This window comes from Cetorhinus maximus, chromosome 10 (genome assembly GCF_964194155.1).
Source record: "Cetorhinus maximus chromosome 10, sCetMax3.hap1.1, whole genome shotgun sequence".
Taxonomy (NCBI): domain Eukaryota; kingdom Metazoa; phylum Chordata; class Chondrichthyes; order Lamniformes; family Cetorhinidae; genus Cetorhinus; species Cetorhinus maximus.
In genome coordinates, this window is record NC_135888.1 from 136306514 (window position 1) to 136328473 (window position 21960).

General features: G+C 41.5%; 1 protein-coding gene across 1 annotated transcript in view; it reads right to left on the minus strand.

Moving 5' to 3' along the window:
* Positions 1-21960, minus strand: part of diaph1 (diaphanous related formin 1) — a 348897-nt gene that overhangs the window by 48883 nt on the left and 278054 nt on the right. Inside the window, exons 25-26 of the mRNA XM_078551232.1 lie at positions 20477-20640; positions 16552-16684 (exon numbers count right to left, since the gene is read on the minus strand). Of these exons, the coding sequence (XP_078407358.1) occupies positions 16552-16684; positions 20477-20640 (297 nt within the window). The remainder of the gene's footprint in view (positions 1-16551; positions 16685-20476; positions 20641-21960) is intronic.

Genomic DNA, 21960 nt, shown 5'->3' on the forward strand with positions numbered 1-21960 from the left:
TACGGCACAAAATTCCAATGTTCATCTCCACTTGCATCAAGCCTTTTTCCTAGCCATTCCTTAAGTTGTTTATAACCATTTTGCACTGTTGGCCCTCCTATCATGTTTGCCACTGGAAACAATTTCTCAATGTTTGTCTTAACCTTTCAGATAATAAGATAGATGAAGGAAATGCAGTGGATGGATTTTTTGATTTTTTTTTTCAAATTATTTGCTAAATTGCTGCACAAGAGGCTGAGAAATAACATACGGAATTCAGTTCAATGAGGGCAGGTGGGGAGTGGAAGGAATGAACCAAAGTGTAATAGTGAAAAGAAGTCACTCAGCTGGAAGATATGATTAGTATTCCACAGGGCTGAGTGTTGGGCTTTACTTATTCACTTTGTACACAAAATATCTATATTAAGGAATTGAGGGATCAGTATTGAAATTTCCTGGTAACACCAAATTAGATGTTATACCAAGTTGTGACCAAGGCTGCGCAAGTCTGCAAGACATCATAAATAGGCTAACATAATAGGCAAATAGTTGTTTACCAAAAAAAACTGAATGACGACTAACTGGTCTATCATTTCCTTTTCTCTATCTCCTTTTTTGTAGGGGTAAATTGCATTTGCCACTTTTTCATTTCTCTGGCATTGTTTCTTTTCCTAGAATGTTGGAAAATTATAGTCAACACCTTTGTTATTTCTTTCTAACCTTACTCAGGATGTTCAAACATAAACCATCAGATTTGAGTACTTAATTTTTAATAGTAACCCAGTGGATAGAATGCATTTCTGCAACTGGCATTTACAAATACTGTTCTATTCACTTAAGATTAAGAAAATCATAACCATTATACATTTGCTCAAGACAACACTAGTGATAACTCCTACAGGATCACTTCCAGACCATACATGACACAGCACGGAAATAAATACCCTACCGCATTAAATACCGCCTGAGCAAGTAGACACAGGTGTCCATTTTTAGGAATCGCCTAATGGTAGAAAAAAAACTCACCATTCCTATGATGTAGCATAAAAAAACCTTACATTTACACTGCAACTCATAAGTGAAAAAGTATTGCATTTATAATAATTATTTGAAGAGCAGGTACCCATGTCATGTTGCATGCAGCAAGATCCCACAAACTGCAAATGGACAAATGCCCCAATTATCTCTTCTTTTAGATGCTTTTGGTTGAGGGAGGAATATTTGTCAGGATAAGGGTCCAACTCTCTGCACTCCTCCAAAGAATGCTGGGAGACCATTGATACTGGCCTGAATCTCAGGAACAGGAGAATATTGAAAGTTTCAGTTTAAAGAAAAGATGAAGTATTAAGATGCAATGTGACAAGAGCGATATGGCAAAAAGTCTATTGCATCCTTACAGAGAAAGTTTATAATCTGGGTCAATTTAGAAGAGAAAAAGTGAACAGAAAATTAAAAATATACAGAGATGATGTTGGGTGGAGGGAGCCTCATGTGGAGCATAAACGCAATAGATCAGTTAGACCAAATGACTAGTTTCTGTGCTGAAAATTCTGTGAGATGCATTTTTTACTTTTTTAACCCAACTTGAATATTTGCATCAATTTGGTACAGAGGAATGTGAAGCATGAGTAAGAAGTATTCCAGTCCATCTGCCAATTCAGAAATCTCTCATACTTCTCCCACCATCTCTTCTTTTATAAGCTATCCAGTACCATCTTGAATTTATGACCTGATCCACTGTCAATGTAGGCCAGGACAGTCTGTAAAACTATCCTCAACTCTCATATTCACCAAGTTGTGCTGCACTTACGTCTTCTCAGTAGGACTTAAAGGGACTGAGCATTACAGAAAGCGAAAAACAAAACTACATCCTGTACCACTGATATCAATTGTTGAACAAGTCACAGTCAGACTACCCGGTCTTCCCAGATGTAAGAGAAAGCAGCAATGCAAGGCTCATTGGGGCAGTCTTGTGATTTTTTTTTTGGTTTGGTTCGGGGGGGTGGGGAGAGAGTGGAGGACCTCTATTATAATCAAACAACACTGAAGAGAAACTAAATTGTACTTCAATAACATCTGATTTCATTGGTCATAATGGGAGTTCATACAAATGGAGAGATTGCACTGATCATTGCGCTCCTATATCTTTGGGGACTTGTACAACTTACAGTAGGCACCTCAAGGCACTGGAGAAGTACCACCAGCAGTGCCTTTAGAAGATCCTCCAAATCCATGGTAGGAAAGGGTATCCAACAGTAGTGTCCTCTCCCAAACCAACCTGCCCAACATCGAGGCACTATTCACTCAAAACCAGCTCTGCTGGATAGGACGTGTTGTGTGTATGCCAGACACCAGACTCAGTTGCGGCAGGAGACTCTCAGGAGGATAGTGGAAAATCTTCCGGGATGGCCTCACAGCATCCCTGAAGAGGTCAAACATACCCCTCAGCTTAAAGGAGACCCTGGCGTGTGACGGACCAAAATGGAGAAGGCTCATTTGGGAAGGCACTGAACACTTCGGAAGACTTCGTCGGGAACATGCAGGGGCGAAGTCAAGGCATCGGAGGGAGTACACAAAAACGAATCCACCCAATCTTTCATGCAGCACCTGCCCACATGTGACAGAGTTGGCAGATCGTGCACAGGACTTATCAGCCATCTCAGAACCCATCGAACCAGAGTGGAAGCAAGTCATCCTCAAACCTGAAGGGCTGCCTAAGATGAAGGGAGAAAATCTCCAGTTGATGAGCAAACAGGCCACAAAGACCAATTTCACTAGATCAGAGAATAATGTTATTGAGAGGAGAAACAAAACAGGCAACACTAGGCTGCTTTAAAGAGCACTAATAATATTCGAAATAAAAGTGTGAATTTTAATCACATGCAGCTTCCTTCAGGCTCAGGTGATGCCAGGAGCCTGTGTCTGTCTGGGAGGCTTTGAAAAGAAAAACATTAAAAAGGAAGATATTCTAAATGATTTAATAATTTTAAAACAAGGGGATGTTGAAAACAAAGGGATTGTAAATTAAGGCTAATACGTTAAATTGTGGTCATGTCCAGCACATTAATCACATACTAATGGAATATCGGATCCTGCATTTAAAGGATGAGGACCACATCCATGATATATAGCACATTACACAATATGAAGGAAATGGTACTATATACAATCATTAATTATAATATATAGTTAATTATCTGAACACCTACATATTCCATCAGTTTAGTGCTGGGCCTTTCTTGCATACTCTAAGCAAAATAAGCTTTTGGGAATCTATTTTTCTCTTTCAAATGCTTTCCCAGCATTTAAAATAAATATTTCCAGCATTGAGGGGGTTTGCATTTTAGATTCTTCAACTGTGATAACTTAACCCCTGGTGCAAAAGCAAAATTGCAGCAACAGACTGCCACAGCAGCATTTTTGAAGGTCAATAAATGACATGATTCCAGAGTTTCAAATGTACAGTGCAGCAGGACTTGATCATTAGGAAATTAGAAATGACTATTTGATAACTATGTATTAAACCCTACACTTCCTGCGTGCCTCACAGCTGAATTTTTCCCATTTTGTGTTAACTTGTGATGCTTCTTCATTCTTTGAGAAATGTTGTCTTCATGCTTCCTCCCTCACACTCTCCTCCTAAAGATGCGGGTATCTGCTGAGGGCCTGGGCAGCAAGTATATCAGCAGGCCTCTGTTGTGCATCACCAGCCAGATTGACAAAGTATTCTCCATCAGTGAATTGTGATTGTGATCAGGGATGGGATGGGATGTGGTTGGTTTCTCTCCTTTCTAGCCCAAGGTCACAGGGGGGCACTTTGTTATGATCCCAGCTGATGTTAATACTGGACAAGTCGGATCCCAGAGTGAACCCTGGCTTGGTAGATCCTAACTTTGTTTTTGTTTTAGAAGCTGAGGATGGTCAGTTACTGAACATATTCACAAGAGTCTGCCAGTATAGCATAAAGAATAAAATGTTGATTAAACAGGAAAAAATGAGTTATATTAAACTAGACAAAAAGGTTGGAAAGATTTCAATACAGAAACCAGAAAATGATTCAAACTAACACTATCCTTTTTATCCCAACAATCCTCACAGACACAAAACCCCAGTAAAGGTTTACCACTGTTTCAACACCAAGGCTTCTTGCTTGGGTTAGCTCAGTTTTGAACAGTTTTCTTCTGGCAGACTGCTGAACATTCACTTGATACTTTTCTTCAGCTGGTATCGCGCCCCGAGACACCCAAAAAAATACAACCTAAACTCACTATTATTTCAACTTCAGAGCAAACACGAGTTCCCTAAACTCAGTTCCCCAGTAGACTTGCAGGGTTTCTTATTAGAGAGATTAAACATTCTGCCTGCAGTATAGAAACACTAACTGACCCCCACTTCTGTATTTCTGTATCTCTCTGGATCTCTGTCGCTAGGCAACAACACAGGTTTTTCTACTTTATCTTTTGACCTCACTAAACTACTAACCCCTTGGTAACCCATCTCTTCACTTCAAGAGTTGCAAAAGCTCATTAAAAATACATGTATACAAACAGGGCCTTCAGGCTTCCCAGCACGCAAAAATCTCTAAATGAAACTAAAATCAGGTTTCACCTGTCTTAACACCCAAATACAAAATATATATTAAACTTAAAGCTATACATTGTTCCTAACAGTTTATCATCACCCAGCTGACTTCCCTCACTCATCCCCCACCCTATCCTTACCAGGGATCAGCAAAAGCAGCAATCTAACTTAGAAACATTTGGTATTTGCTACAAAGACCCAGATTTTCGGAGTCATGCCGACGCCGAAGCCATTTAAAAGTGGTAGGTTGGAGCTGAATCCTGGGTTCTTGCCCCATTCCCGGGGCTGGCAATTTTCGCTGGTGTGGGTCATGAGCCTACACCTTGCAGTTCTGGCCGGGCCAGCTCCTTTGTGGGGGTCGTCTTCTCTTTAGGCTGCGCCTTGGGACAGAGGATGACTTTCTTCCACTCTGGGGTTGTAGGTCCTGAGGTGACTAAGAAGTCCAATGTGGATCCGCACACTCCGCTGCAGGTAGTGTTTCATGATGCGGGTGGGTGGGAAGCTTGGATTTTGGTCCGTTCCTTCCGCTGTTTGTGCTTGGCCTCCACATGGGTCTGCCGAAGATGCTCGAAATGGTTGGCACCGTCGTGGATGCTACTTTTCCAGTTTGAGCAGTTTCGAGCAAGAGATTCCCACAAATCGGTGGGGATGTTGCATTTTCTCAGGGAGGCTGCCCTTGAAAGATTTCCTCTGCCCTCCTGGTAACTGCCTGCCATGATGAAGCTTGGAGTAGAGAGCTTGTTTTGGGAGTCTTGTGTCAGGCATATGGATTATGTGGCCCACCCAACGTAGCGGTAAGCATCTCATAGCCACCGCAATTTTCATGGAATCAGGCCAGCTTCTTGAGAAAGGCAAGTTTAAAAGATCTTACCCATGCCTCTTCCCTGGCCTCTGTCCTACCTCCATGGCCCTCAAGCCACCTCCATGCCCACTCACCCAGTATGTACTATGTACAGAACCAATCAGCCATATAATATCAATGGGAAGTGTTGAAATGCTGAAGAAAAATAACACTCACTCAGAAATGTGCTTTGAAAAAAACTGCTGTTCCTACAACCCTATAAAAGTGTCAGATAGAGCAGTATACCTGCTTCACACCAAATAAATCATGTCCAAATAAATACATTGACAAAACAGCACATTAAAAAAATTATAACTGCATAAATATTTCAATCAAGTAAATACTCCCTCCAAACAGACCGCTGCTAAGCTAAAAATTGAGGGTTTTGGAGTTCAGCCAAGCATTCATAACAAACCGATCTGGGAACCGTATCAGCAAAAACAGATGGCAGACATATTGTTTTATTCATTCATGGGATGTGGGTGTCACTGGCTGCACCAACATTTATTACCTTCAGAAGGTGGTGGTGAGCTCCCATCTTGAATTGCTGCAGTCCATGTCGTGTAGGTATATCCACAGTGGTGTTAAGGAGGTGGTTCTATCTGATTCTCCTCCTGGGCTCATTATGAATGCTTGGCATGGGGGGCCTGGGGAGCAGGTGGGAGAGTTACAGTGGGATAGAGGGTCTAACTGCTCTTTATACAACTGGATTGAAGTCTTAAAGAACTGAGGTGGGCCGACTAACCAACCAGCCTTGGTATTCACCCACCCATGACGACCTACAACTTGCTTTTGGGGTCAGTGAACTCGACTCTCTCCTGCTGGCTCCCTGGAGCGAAGATTGTGCGTAACGGGGACCTTTAATCCAAGGCAGGACTGCTGAATCGGGAAATTTCTCGACTTGAGCTACTTGCCTTGATAGCAAAATTCCAGCCCCCAGTGTCCAAGATCTCTGCTCCCCACCAATTCCTGTTCCTTGGGCGCCTCTAATTTTAAATTGCTCCACCATCAGCATACGTGATTTCTGCTGCCTTGGTCCTAAGCTCTGAGATTCCATCCTTAAAGCTTCTGCCTCTCTTTCCTCCTTTACCACAGTCCTGACAATCTACCTCTTTGGCCAAGTTTTGGGGCATCTGCCCTAATATGTCCATATGTAGCTCAGTGTCAAACTTTAGTTTAATAACTCTCCCGCTACTTGGGACATTTTGCTATGTTAAGGGTGGTCCGTAGGTACAAATAGTTTTTGATGTTGCCATTCTACACTTGGACATCAATGGACCTTTTCTCTTCTTGACACATCAGAACATTTAATACAAGTATGTGGGTGGGGTGATAGCGTTAATCTCACACCATTATGACTGTACACTAAGCAGACGGGGCAATGGAATTCGTTTCATCCCATTTTCCAAATGTAATGCCAAAAAATACACTCATTAATGGAAAGCACGTTTCCTTACTTTGTTCAAACAGGCTTTACAAGGAAATCTGTACAGACTCTTGAAGTGGGTGAAAATATTAAACAAAAAGACAGGAGATCTAAGGCTCTATTCCTTTCATAATCCAAGTCTGACGCAGAACAGGACAAGATGAATCAATACCAGCCTCAGTAATCCTTTAATATCCATAACAAAATTCAATTCTGATAAAAAAAATTAGTCTGCCAGGAAAATCAATGCCTTAAAGGAACAGAATTTTAGGATGATAAAGACTGACAGATATATATGCCTTGTTCGGTGTCTAATGAAGTTCCTCGTATACTGAGTAATCATAGGAACAGGAGAAGGCCATTCAGCCCCTCAAACCTGTTTTGCCATTCAATGAGATATAGCTGCTCTGCATTCTAACCCCATCTACGAGCCTTCCCAGCCCAGACTTAACCAGGACAGAAGCAGGAAAGGAGTGGGGTCCCCACCCAGTATCCTCTCACCCGATAAATGTCCCCAGCCTGCAAACTTATCCTGAGAGCAGGTGGGAGTGGTGTGGGGGGGGGATATTAAATTCTGCCTCATGTCCCGCATTCAGAGTTTAGTGGAGGGGTCCCTTAAAGAGAGTTTGTGCAAATGCCCACACAGGATGGCCACAGACTGGACCCAGTGAAATTATTCATTCATGGGATGGGTGCTTCGCTGGCTGGGCAAACATTTATTGCCCATCCCTAGTTGTCCTTGAGGTGGTGGTGGTGAGAAGCCTTCTTGAACTTCTGCAGTCCATGTGATGTAGGTACATCCACAGTGCTGTTAGGAAGGGGGTTCAAGGATTTTGACCCAGCGACAGTGAAGGAACTGTGATATATTTCCAAGTCAGGATGGTGAGTGACTTCGAAGGGAACTTCTAGGTGGTGGTGTTCCCATCTATCTGCTGCCCTTGACCTTCTAGATGGTAGTGGTCGTGGGTTTGGAAGGTGCTGTCGAAGGAGCCTTGGTGATTTCCTGTAGTGCATCTTGTAGATGGTAGACACTGCTGCTACTATGCGACGGTGCTGGAGGGAATTAATGTTTGTGGATTTGGTGCCAATCAAGTGGGCTGCTTTGTCCTGGGAGATGTGAAGCTCCTTGAATGTTGTGGAAGCTGCACTCATCCAGGCAAGTAGGGAATATTCCATCACACTCCTGACTTGTGCCTTGTAGATAGAGGACAGGCTTTGGAGAGTGACAGGGTGAGTTACTTGTTGCAGGGTTCCTAGCATCTGACCTGCTCTTGTAGCCACAGTATTTATATGGCTAGCCCAGTTCAGTTTCTGGTCAACGGTAGCCCCCAGGATGTTGATAGTGGGGGATTCAGTGATGGTATTGTCACTGAAAATCAAGGGGCGATGGTTGGATTCTCTCTTGTTGGAGGTGGTCATAGCCTGGCACTTGTGTGGAACGAATGTTACTTGCCACTTGTCAGCCCAAGCCTGGGTATTGTCCAGGGCATGCTGCATTTGGACATGGTCTGCTTCAGTATCTGAGGAGTCGTGGATGGTGCTGAACATTGTGCAATCATCAACGAACATCCCCACTTCTGACCTTATGATGGAAGGAAGGTCATTGATGAAGCAGCTAAAGGTGGTTGGGCTGAGGACACTACCCTGAGGAACTCCTGCAGTGGTGGCCTGGAGCCTAGATGACTAACCCTCAACAGCCACACCCATCTTCCCATGTGCTAGGTCTGACTCCAACAGAGAGTTTTCCCCCTGATTCCCTTTGACTCCAGTTTTGCTAGGGCTCATTGATGCCACACTCAGTCAAATGCTGCCTTGATGTCAAGGGCAGTCACTCTCACCTCACCTCGGGAGTTCAGCTCTTTAGTCAATGTTTGAACCGAGGCGGTAATGAGGTCAGAAGCTGAGTGGCTCCAGCGGAACCCAAACTGGGCATCAGTGAGCAGGTTATTGCGAAGCAAGTGATGGCACTGTTGATGACCTCTTCCATTACTGATGATTGAGAGTAGACTGATGGGACAGTAATTAGCCGGGTTGGAATTGTCTTGCTTTTTGTGTACAGGACATACCTGGGCAATTTTCCACATAGCCAGGTAGGTGCCAGTGTTGTAGCTGTACTGGAACAGCTTGGCTAGGGGCGCGGCAAGTTCTGGAGCACAAGTCTTCAGTACTATTGTCAGGGCCCATAGCCTTTTCCTCCTCCGGAGCAAACCTGCTCAAAGTCTTCATTCGTTTCTTGATATCACATGGAGTGAAACGAATTGGCTGAAGGCAGGTTGGCTGAATCATCCACTCAGCACTTCTGGAGGCTGAAGATTGTAGGAAATGCTTCAGCCTTATCTTTTGCACTTACGTGCTGGGATATTTATGGAGCCTCCTCCTTCAGTCAGTTGTTTAACTGTCCACCGGATGTGGCAGGACTGCAGAGCTTAGATCTGATCCATTGGTTGTGGGATCGCTTAGCCCGGTTTATCACTTGCTGCTTATGCTGTTTGGCACACAATTAATTCTGTGTTAAAGCTTCACCAGATTGACACCTCATTTTTAGGTTATGCCTGGTGCTGCTCCTGATGACTCCCAGGGCAAATCCCTCCCGACTGTATACCACTGTGCCGCCATCTATGCTAGGCATACCCAGGGATGGTGATGGTGGTGTCTGGGACATGGCCTGTCAGATAGTGATCCTCACAGAATCACATGTCAGGTTGTTGCTTGACTAGTCTGTGAGACAGCTCTCCCAATTTTGGTACTAGCCCCCAGATGTTAGTAGCCTCTGTCGATGCCGGATGAGTCACTTGTAGGCCAGATCTGGTAAGGATGACAGATTTAGTTTTTTTACGACAATCAAAAATGGTTTCATGGTCATCATTAGACTTTTAATTCCAGATTTTTATTGAATTCAAATTCTGTGCCGTGGCGGGATTCGCACCCAGAGCATTACCCTGGGTCTCTGGATTAGTCCAGCGATAATACCACTATGCCATCACCTCCCCCTAACAATTAACAACTATTATAACAATACAGAGAAGGCATTTCATGAGCTACTTCTTTCTTGTTCTGCAGCAGCCCTAGCCTGTTCCGGCAAGTCTCCACTACCAGACTGGAGCCACTACCTGGTGGAAGCTGTGGAACCTATCATCAAATTCCAGAACCACTGATAGGGTCAGGTGGTTAGCCTGAGAACAGATGACAGTCCCATCTCGCTGAAGGTACCCCCCCCCATTCAAAAGGTGGTATGGGGGAAGCATGGGAATGCTTGGATCAGAACAGAAAATGTGCCATGGAAGATCCATTGACCTGCGACTAATATGGACTCAAATCCCACTGCAAAAACTTGTGCATTTAATTTCAGGATGACACTTCATTGCAGTACTGATGGAATGCTGCACTGTTGGAGGTGCCATCTTTAAGATGTTAAACCTAGACTCTATCTGTCCAAAAGATCCCATCGCACTATTTTGAAGAAGAGCAGAGAAGTTCTCCCCGGTACCCCAGTCAATATTTTTCCATGAACTAACAGCACCAAAACAAAACAAATTATCCAGTCGTTAGCACAATGGAATCTTGCTACTTTCCTATATTACAACAATAACTACACTTCAAAAGTATACCATTGGCTGTAAAGCACTTTGGGACATCCTGAAATCATGTTATACAGATACAAGTCCTTCTCTTACTGTGCATTTGATGGTCACTGCCACTGGTGGGATCAAAAGCACAAAATCATCCCATTATTTGAAATTTTGTCCACCATAAAACCACCAAATCTTACAAAGAAAACCAAAAACAAAGACAATAAGACTTTAGCTCATTATACCTTGGAACAGCAGCATATGATGGAAGATGATTCACTTTGTATTCGCCTAATATCACTCACTCTCAGTTACTGTATTTTTCACATTCCATTAACAGTGCTTTCCAAAAGTTATGCAGCAGCAACTTGCAACTCACCATGCAATACATTTACCTCAGCTAAACGATCAACCTTGATCAAAATCTAAATTTAAATCTGAAGTGTTATCTCCTAAGATATCAATATGTAGGATTTAAGAGGCTCCATTTTATTTTCCAGCAAAGAGTTAATTTTTTTGGTTAAAGAATGTTATTTTCTACTCAATGAAGAATTTAAATCCAGAACTGCTTGCTAAACTTTAAGCATTAGAATGCCTGCTGGGATAATTAGTGCTTTGAAGGTGGAGACTGTACAGATGCTGCTTTGAAGAAAGCCTATGGCTGTAAATGTCATTTGACATGACAGCTATGCAATTGAAATCATTTATCTGTGTAAGAAAATGTGGGTTTTGCAACTCCTCCACAAAACTAAAAAAAAACTCCCCATCATTGCAAAACACTGTATACTTATAGCAAAAAAATTTGGCAACAAACCCTCCCTAAACATTAAAAGAATAAAACCACTTCTTATATAAGAAAAATACTGAAGATTGGGCAGTAAAATACTGGGTCATCCTCCTCAGGGGTAAAACAGTTAATTATTTGAAAAGGGCTAACGTTTGGACTTGAAGACTCATTAGTTCCAGGTGGTAGACTGAATTTCAATAATGCCTCCTCCTTAGGCTAAAGAGCAGAATTAAGTTCTACTGATGTGATTATATCTTTAAATGTTGAAATGCACTATTAGTTAGAGCATTTTAATTTTGAGAATCCCATAATCACTTTGAAAATACAACTATTCAAAACTTGTATTTTGTTTTAGCTTAGATGTGCAGCATGTTGCACACTGAGCCATAACAAACAAGATGATCCCAGAATTGAACTGTATGCGACTCCAGTCCCACAGTGTGATTGACTCTTAAGTGGCTTCTGAAATGCCTAAAAAGCCAGATGTGCGAAAGGAGGCTGTTGAACTGTGATAGACATATTATTCATTACCAAGTTGCATCCTCACTGCTATGTTTTAAGGAATGCTTGTCAGAAAGTGGTAGTATCAAATTATCAAGTGGCTCCAGACAATGGCTCAAGACAAACCGGCCACTGCCGACTTCTCAGGGCAACAAGGAATGGGCAATAAATGTTGGTCAGTGCAGAATAAGAATTGGTTTGTGACTATGGGGACATGCAATTGGCTTTGGTGTACCCAGATTAGCAGGAACGTTTTACTACATTAAGAGGGTTTCATAAAAAAGGTCAGAGTTTGAAGCTATGGCCACTATTCAGCAGCTGCTAGATAGGAATAGAAGGATATACTGATGGGGTTAAAAAGGAGGCTGGGAGGAGGGTTGTGTGGAGCATAAATAATAGGATGGGCTTGTTGGGCTGAACAGCCTGTTTCTCTGCTGTAAATATTACGGAATACCACAAAAAGTTGAAAACAGCATTTGGGAGGTAAAGAGTTAAACTTCCTGCTGACATTACCTTGAGCGTTCAGGGCAGCTGACACTCATTTGCCTTGCAACAGGATGTCTATTTATTGATTAATTTCCTGAGGTCTGAAAGGATTTCACAGCTGAAACTGTAAATTTATATTATAATACACAGGCACTGTGCCATGAAATGTGAGATAAAATATTCCATGACCGGTCAGAACAGTGGACACAAGAAAGGTTGTTTTCTGTCATGCATTTGTTAAAAATCCTCAGTTCAGTCCACATATTACAATAATGGCAAAAAAGAAAAAAGAGAGAACAAAGGACCATTATTCTTTGTCCGTGCACACTGACAGAATTACAAAAATGGAATATTGTCCTCAAGGAATTAAATTAAAACCTGGCAAACTACTTCAAGATGGCACATAAAGGAATATAGGAATTTCAAAAAGTCTAAATATTAATTCTGTTATTCAGCAGCAATGATGTTAACAAAACCTTTTGCTCCTATTTTCAAGGATTATTCAGCAATGTATGCCCCCTTGTCTTTTTACTGTCACATCCCTCTGAAAACCGTGGTACAGTCCACTGAGCCACTGATGAAGAGAGGTGGGGGAGGGGTAGTATTGTACACCTTTGCAGAATTCTAACAACAGTATTTTTACAGTCTGCAACCTAGCTGATGTGCAACCTACTGCACATTTCATCCCCTGCAATAAACTCTGATTTAAATATTCTTAACTTACTATGCATTACCTGCTTCAAATCATTTCAATGGCAAACTGGCCTCTCTAATGTTAGAAATCATTTTTGCTGGCATTTTAAAAATGTATCTTAATTGTTGGCATCATACGCAACCAGTAGAATTAGGTGGTTGTGGTAACTGTGATGTTAAATTGCGAACACTTAAGGCTAACAAAGATCTGAGGTATCATAATGCAACAATTTGCTATAGCACAATGCAGTATCTTTCATGGGAGTGGCAGGCAGATGGGTGATTAATTTGTTGGATGTTCGTGTGGGTGGTGGGGGAGCAAGGAGTGGGGTTGGGCAGAGCGATTTGAGTAGAAGCAGGCCACCTTCTGGTGAAAGTGGTGGTGCAGGAAATACCAAAGACTGAGCTGCACCTACTTCATCTGCTGAAAAGCTTGTGACATCTCATGGGAAAGGAACAGAAACAAGAACAAGCATTAAAAAAATACAAGGGGCCACAGCCACAGTTCAGGGAGTCCAAAAGATAGATCTTCTCAAATTTGCTGATCTACAAATCTAAACCAACATGCTTCGCATAGTTTGTTTGCTGCTAAATTATATTGTCTCAAATAAACAGGAGGAACAGAACCTCACTTAACCAGTTGCTACATCACTTAAAATGGCACAGCCCAATATATTTTTAAAAACTGCTTCAGTAGTGGAGCTCAATCGTGTACACTGGTGCTGCCACCCTCAGGAACAAACTAAATCTTTCAACAGTGTCGAAAGCAGCATTAAATGGAATTGCTATATCATAAAAATAAAAATAAAAATTCAATGAAAGATTTTAGAATATTGCTGGATTTGCTGTTTTACTGGTTTAAAGGCAAATTTTCCCATTACTGAAAATATTACGGGTTTCCATTGAGACTAGTCAGCCATAATAAATCTAAACAGCAAACAATCTCAATGTTCTCTCCTGCTCAAAATTACTAACTGTAAGCATCTATATATTTTAATACATTTCTGTTGATATATTTTTGGGAAAAAAAAATATTTTTAACCATTCTTTTTAAAACCATTTTTTGGTGGGGTTTGATCTGTCTAGCCTTGCCAGCATAACACATTGCCGCAGTCTCTTTGTCTTTCCCTGACCTCAACTCTTGCTCCACCCTCTTTACCAAGGTGTTTTTTTTTGCTGACATGGGGTGGATTTGCACTTCCTTGACAGCTTTAACTGCAACCTGCGTCAGATATTTAGCACTCAGCAGCACAATCTGTGCAATGGTGATAATCACAGCATGCTTAATCTTGCTGCTTTCCTGTGTCAGCTTCACAGTACCATGAGGAAAAAAAGCAGCCAAATTAAACACAGTGAGAGACACAAAATACACTCATCCTCCCTCCACCTTAAACCAGCACCCTAAGCAGAACGTGCTAAATACAGCAAATGGACAAAGGGATAGCTAAAGGCACAACATCCTCGACTGACAATAATTCTTGCTTAGGTGTTGCTTCTGTGCACATGCAGACTAAGGGATTAGAAAGGAGAAACTGAGTGAATGGGAGGGGGGGTGGCAGGAAAGAGGGCAGGGGGAATGGGGGAGGGGGAGATTAGAGAGAGAGGAGGATCAGAATATTTTTTTTCCCTGATTTGTAGCCGGTAACAGCAGTGAACACTCCCAGTTCTAGGATGGTGTCAATCAGTATTATACAGTACACCCCTCCCCTCCTCCTACTGCTTAAATCCAGTGCAAACCTTACAGCACCATCTGGTGTTACAAAACATTATTTCTATTTCCTGCAATCTACGATTCTAATACATTTAAGTAGTAACCAATCCCAAAGAATTTTCCTGATAAAATAACTGTTTTGTGACACTGACACAGCATCTATAATAACGATTTTCAATACGTTCCTCAGTTATTTTTCAAAAGTGTAACAATGTTTCTGTATTCTTTCCCCTTTATTACAGCTATTACTTGTGCTCATCAAACAGAATGCTGCAATTACAAACAGAAGATGCTTCAAATACACAGCAAGTCTAACAAAATCCCAAAAGGCAGCAGGTCAATATTCTAAGTGGGAGCTTTCAACAGATCTGAAAAGTTTGGCCTGTCTTTTCTGTTTTTGGATGCCGGACACACACATTTTCTAAATTCAACATTTACTGTTTTTTACTGCAGATTGTCAACACGCTCAATTATTTGACTATTAATGAAGGAGGTTACCAAACATTCCTGTGTTATGCATCTGGTGTTGAAATCAAGTATTCCCAAACCAGGTGGAAAATATGTAGTAAATCCCTACCTGTACAACTCAGATTTTCTGCATTAACAGGCAGTAGTCTATAATCTCCATAATCTACGCTACAAACTGATGGGAAAGATCCAACAGATAGTGTTCTACAGTTTTGGAATCTTATGCTGCTATAATTTGAGGCACTGTTACCAAGCAGCACAGGTCCACATAACTTGAGATTCCATGCTCACTCGAATGCGTGTTTTGGCTACCACTCTGCACCCGAGTCCATCACTTTCTACTTCCCCTCTTTTGTTCTTTTTTCCCTCTTTATCTCTCCTAGTCCCTCATTCTTCTCATCATGCCTGCTTTCATTTCTCTCGTCTCTGATATGAGGCCTTGCCCCTCTGCCCCCACCACCCTGATAACTGCCAAATAATAGCAAGCAGGAAACCAATGCCACGTGCAAAAGGCTTTGCAGTAAAAGGTGAAAATACATTGTTAGTTTTCTTTATCTAATCCTACTGTTAAGTGGGCCTCATGCAGAGTTCTGGATAGCTCTTAGTCAACAGGCGACAAGGTGAGATATGAGCTGTAGAGTCTTGGAAGGTGCTGGGAGGGCACAGAGAACAGTAGTGCAGTGGTTAGGTTACTAAACTAATAAGCCACAGAATGTGTTTAACTCCAACAAAGGCAGTTTGAGAATTTGAATTCAGCTAAAACAAGTTCACAAAATAAAATGCTGGTATGAGTGAGCTTCCAACCACCACCAAGGCACCTTATTTCCATCTCCATAGCATTGCCTATCTCTGCCTCAGCTCTTCTGCTGCTGAAACCCTCATCTATACCTTCTGTTGCCTCTAGACTTGGTTATCCCCATGCTCTCTTAGCCGTTCTCTCAAATTCTACCACCATAAACTTTAAGTCATCCAAGACTTTGCTGTCCATATTCTAATGCAGGAGAAATCCTTTTCACCAATTTAACCCATGCTCGCTGACCTGCTTTGACTTCTAGTCCGGCAATGCCTCTATTTCAATATTCTTACCCTCTTTCCTTCAAATCTCTCCACATTCTCATCTTTCTCATCTCTATAATTTTTGTGCTCCTCCAATTCTGGCCTTGTGCATCCCCAGTTTTAACCACTCGACCATTGATGGTGCCTTCGGCTGCCTGGGCCCTAAGCACTGGAAACCTCTCCCTAAATCTTTCTGCCTCTTTCTCTTCCTTTAAGATGCTTCTTAAAACGTACCCCTTTGACTAAGGTTTTGGTCACTGGCACTAATATCTCATGTGGCTCGATGTTTCATAATGCTCTTGTAAAAGACCTTGGGACATTCTACTACATTAAAGATGCTATATAAATAGAAGTTTTTGTTAATTTTGGTAATATGTCAACAAAACTGTCTAGAATTAAAATTTGATTGCAACAAAATCTACAAGGAAGGAAAAACTTGCATAAATTTCCTACCTGCATTCATGTCGATGATCGCATTCTTCTTCTGTTTTTCCAGTCTCTCCTTCTCTGCTTTCTCTTTGGCAAGTTTGGCTCTTTTGATTTTCTCTTCAGCTTCTTTCCGTTTCTTGTTCTCCATTACTGATTGCTGAGGATGATATAAGAGTACTTACAAGAATGATTTGCATTTTATGGTCTCAGGACATCCCAAAGTGCTTTAAAATTAATGATGTACTTTTGAATTGTAGTCACTTTTGTATTGTAAGAAATGCAGAAAACACTTTGCAAACAGCAAGGTCCCATAAAAAGGAGTGTGAATGACCAGATTAAACTGTTTTAGTGATATGGGTTGGGGGAATAAATACTGGCCAAGATATCGGGGAAAATTCTCCTGCTGTTAGTGGCACGGGATCTTTTTTGTCCATCTGAGAGGGCTGATGGAGCCTCAGTTCAATGTCTGAACTGAAAGAGTGCACCACCGGCAGTACAGCTCTTTCAGTCGGACACTTTAGTTCAGCTAGATATTGTGCTGAAGTCTCCAAGCAGCACTTGAACCCACAACCTCCTAACTCAAACATAAGAATATTGCCACTGAGCTAGCGCTGCCACTGTGAGCATGTCACAGGGACCACAAAGTCCCAGATTCAAATATCAGTGAATACAATGTTAATTATTCAAGCTTTTGTGGGTTCAGTGGTCTGGAACTTGACAGTGTCACAATAGTTGCAGGGTTTATCACAATTTTAAATTTTGTATTTTGTAATCTTAAGAGCTCCCCAGAATAAATTAGTACATAAGTACATTGTGCAGAGGATCCTCTGTTTTATTCCTGGTTTACACTGAATTAGCTGACCTCAGCCAGGCAACAATTAGGATGCCAAAATAGAAGCAAAATACTGCAGATGCTGGAAATCAATAAAAACAAAGTGCTGGAAATACTCAGCAGATCTGGCAGTATCTGTGGAGAAAGAAACAGAGTTAATGCTTCGAGTCCAATTCGAGCCTTCTTCAGAACTTCAGATCTTCAGCCAACCTGCTCAGCATCAAAGTGCTAATCACTCAAAACCAGCTCTGCTGGGCGGGACATGCCCTTCATATGCTCAACATCAGGCTCCCAAAGCTCTACTCAGAATTTGGTCATGATAGAAAACTCCTAGGAGGACAGTGAAAATGCTTTAGGAATGTCCTCAAAACATAGCTGAAGAGATCAACCAACCCCACCAACTCAAGGGAGACCCTAGCTTGTGGCAGGCGAAAATGGAGAAGATTCGTCCAGGAAGGCACAGAACATATTGAGACACTTCATTGGGAGTATGCAGAGGCGAAGTCGAGAAGCTGGAAGGAGCGCACAAACCTCCAAACAACCTATCTACCCAACCCAGAGTCTACATTTCATACATTGGACTTATCAGCCATCTCAGAGCTCATCAAACCGGAGTGGAAGAAAGTCATCCTCGATCCCGAGGGACTGCCTAAGAGAAAGAGAGAGCGCTGAAGCTCTGTAGATTCCTGCATTTGAACGTCACTGCTACGTTTACACTTTCAAAATGACAAACTAGCTAAGGTAATGGGGAAGGACTGTCCGGTGTATAATATCAGAACACTACACCAGGAAATGCCTTGTAACCATTGGGCCACAAGATCAGCTTTATTTGCGCTTATGAGAATTACTTCATCCCAGCTTGGAGATGACCCAGAGTTGCCTGCAGCAGGCTGGGGCTTCGCTAGGAAGCAGACAGATTCTCCTAAATAAGCAGCAGCATCCGAGTGCCTCTGAAGAGAACAGAAATGGCAGATCTCCAATGCACTTGCAAGATTTAAGCTTTGCAATTTAAAAAAAACAGACAAGGGAAACTTTTGCTGTAATTTTTCACTGAGTCTTTGGAAGAGTATCTTCAATAGACAGTATTCTCCCCAGATATTCTTTTCCTCTAAAGAAGCATCAGAGATACTTGTGACTTGAATTTCTAACATAGGTGCATATTTAGCGGCAGTGATTTATCGTTCTGATTCACTCAGAAACAGGTAGATGCAGAGTCTGAGGCTTTTTAGGCAAACAGTGTTACTTATGCATCAAATGATGCGACAGTTGGCAAATGTAGAAATTCAGAGAATGTGTTGCATTTCTTTTTGCATTAACTTGAGTCTGAAATGTATGGAGTTTCCAAACCAAGCTATTGAGAAGTGCACTCAGATAGCATTTGCCAAATATGGAGTGCGTTTGTTCAGAGGCAGACACCACTTACTCAAGTCCAGGCTGCACAGATTATCAAGGGTTAAGACAGCCCTATCTGTGTACAGGGTAACATTGCACGTTAACAGAGCAATGGTAAGATCCCTGTTGCTTGTCCAGCCATGACTGCCTATCATTATGTTTGCAAGGTTATCAAGGCCTGAAAGAGAGAAATAAGGGTCTTCTTGTTCCATTAGTAAGATAGAACGGCTTGTCAATAATCAACAACCTGAACACTGAGTCCGCCTCAGGCTGTGATCTTCCATCAAAAATGTCATTCTGGAGACGCCTTGATCCCAGATACCCCATTTACTTGTCCTGCTTCCCCCCAACCTAAGAAGATTATTACTATTTGGCTGCAAAGACCAGTGGAGAACAAGTACTTGGAACTTTTCAATTAAAGACATGGTGAGCAACACATTTACCATTGACATGAGAGTGGATTGCCATCATTCTTCTGATTAAAGCATCGACACATACCAGGCTTCATCGAATAGCAGTTCCATCCATTGGAGGTGTGGGGCTTCAGAGGCAACTACTTACCTAGACAACTCAATCGTGGTAATTGAGCCATGAATATATGAGGCACATGTTTTCATACCCAGCCTCCTGTTAGTGCCTTCCAGTTGAAGTTGGCTATACCACTGGATAAGACAAAGATAAACGCCTCCAACGGGACATTTCATAATCTGCAAGCCACTTAGCACCAATGCTGTGTATCAGAATTAATTCATGTCAATCAAAAATCCAGTTCCTCGTGTAAAAGGCTTTGTCTAAGAAGCATGCTCCCTCCACAGCATTCAGGGGTAGATTGAAGTAGGCCAGAATCCATCCTCCCTCCAACCATTACTTCTTTTGTCATAAATTGACCTCCCACCTATGAATTTAAACCATGACATGAAAGCACACAGGATCCTTGGCTTTATTAAAAGAGGAAGAGAGTACCAAGGCAAGGAAATATTCTAAACCTTTATAAATCTTGGGTTAGGTCTCAGCTGGAGTACAGCGTTTAATTCTGGGCTCCGTACTTTAAGGAAGGACGTCAAGACCTTGGAGAGGTTGAAGAGGAGATTTAATCGAATGCTACAAGGGATGAGGAAGCTCAGTTGTGTAGAGAAGCTGGAGTGGGATTGTTCTCCTTAGAGCAGAGAAGGTTAAGAGAAAATTTAATTAGGGTGCTCAAAATCAAAGAGCTAGAGTTGACATGAGGAAACTTTTTTCTCTTTTACACAAGCGCTTGTGGTCTGGAATGCATTGCCTAAAATTGTGGTAAAAGCAGTAGTAGCATTTAAAAGAGAATTGGTTAAATATTTGAAGGTAACAAAAAATAATTACAAGTCTACAGGCAAAGAGCAGAGGGGTGGGATTAATTGGATAGCTCTACCAAAAAGAGCTGGCAGAGGCATGATGGGCCAAATGGCTTCCTTCTGTGCTGCATCATTTCGATTCCATGAAGGGAAACTGAACATGATTGTTTTTTACCACAAGCTTAACTTACATTGAGACTTTGGTGTCATTTAAATTGCCAGATAGGAAACATCAAGTGCCCTTTGCCTCTTTGTAAAACTATATCGATGGAATGTGCCCAGGCTGAAGGTGGCATTCACCAGCTTGGGACTAGACTGTAAAGGTGACACCCTGCACCAAATCTCAAGAGTACCCATGTCACTATTGTATTGCTTCATTTGCATTTAATTAAGTACTTACCGAAAACATACTCTTGAAGTTACTAAGATCACCAAAGAGCTCCTCAACAGATATTTTCTTGGTGTCAAAGACAAAGTATTGTCCAAGATCTTCAAAATCTTCCTCCATGGTTTTATGCATTCCTGATAGTTTTTCAAACTGTTCCCTTGCAACCTGTACAAAGCTGTACCAAGGCTTTAATTAAGGAAACTTTATCTTGATATATGACATGGAACATTCTCACAATATCATACAATTTCTCAGTAACACAGATCAGTGTTATTTTCACTGACACAGGAACTATAACTAACTCAGACAAATTAATTTACCTTTCAACACTGATGGTGAATTGCACTGTAAAGCTGAGAAATATTCTAGAGAGCATAATAAAAACGAAAAAATGCTGGAAATATTGAGGTCAGACAGCATCAATGGAGATAAACAAAGTTAATGTTTCAGATCAATAACCTTTCATTTCCTTTTGAGTTCTGATAATAGGTCATTGATCTGAAACATCAACTCTGTTTCTCTCTACCAATGCTGCCTCACCTGGTGAATATTTCCAGCATTTTTTGTTTCTATTTCAAATTTTCAGCATCCACAGTATTTTGCTTTTGTTGCAGTGAGCATGATGATTCCAAAAACTGCTAAATCGAAAAATGAACAAAGCCCAACTGACTTCAACAATTTTCCCAGAATTTTCTGCTAGACTCTCCTACTGCATTGGATTTACATGCATTTCAACATACCGACACTGGGGATCCTCAAAGTGTACAGATTGTTACACCTCTTTCCATCATATTGAAACCCTATTTGAGGAAATTTAATCCATTAGCTATCTCTGAGGAAGTGGTCATCATACATATTTAAAGGAAATAAATCTGGAAATTTGAAATAAACACAGTTAATGCTGAATGTACAATGTAAGTCAGCCAGCATCTGGAAAAGATTGAGCTTTATCTGTGATAAGTGCACAACTCAGTGGAAGATCTAGCATCTCAATAATTCATTATTCAATACTTCTACTTTTTGACCCAATAAAACATTACTTCCACTGCTACATGCAAATCAAAACCTTCTCTCCAATTATAGTGTAATCTACTCAAAGGAAACAGAATATCAGAAGTTAGTATGGAGATCCCCAGGACTGTGTCAATTTTATCAAATGGTCCTCTGCACAGAAAATTTTGAAATCTACTGCCATGGGTTACATTACGGACCTAAAATCTGTGGCAGGAAAAATCTTGGCATTTTTAACGAAACGTCTAACTATTTTGAAGGAGGGAAATTCTTTAGAAACAGCCATAACAGATATCAGGAGAAGATGATTATCCCTGACAAACCAGAGAGGGTATTTTAGGGTAGCAAGAGATATAGGAAACACAGTAGGTATGGAGTGTGTGAAATTTCAGAAAGCCTTTGACAGTGTACCACATAGAAGACTATTAGAAAAAGCTAATGGGTTTGGTAATAAAGGCAAGGTAGCAAATTTGGTTAAAACTACT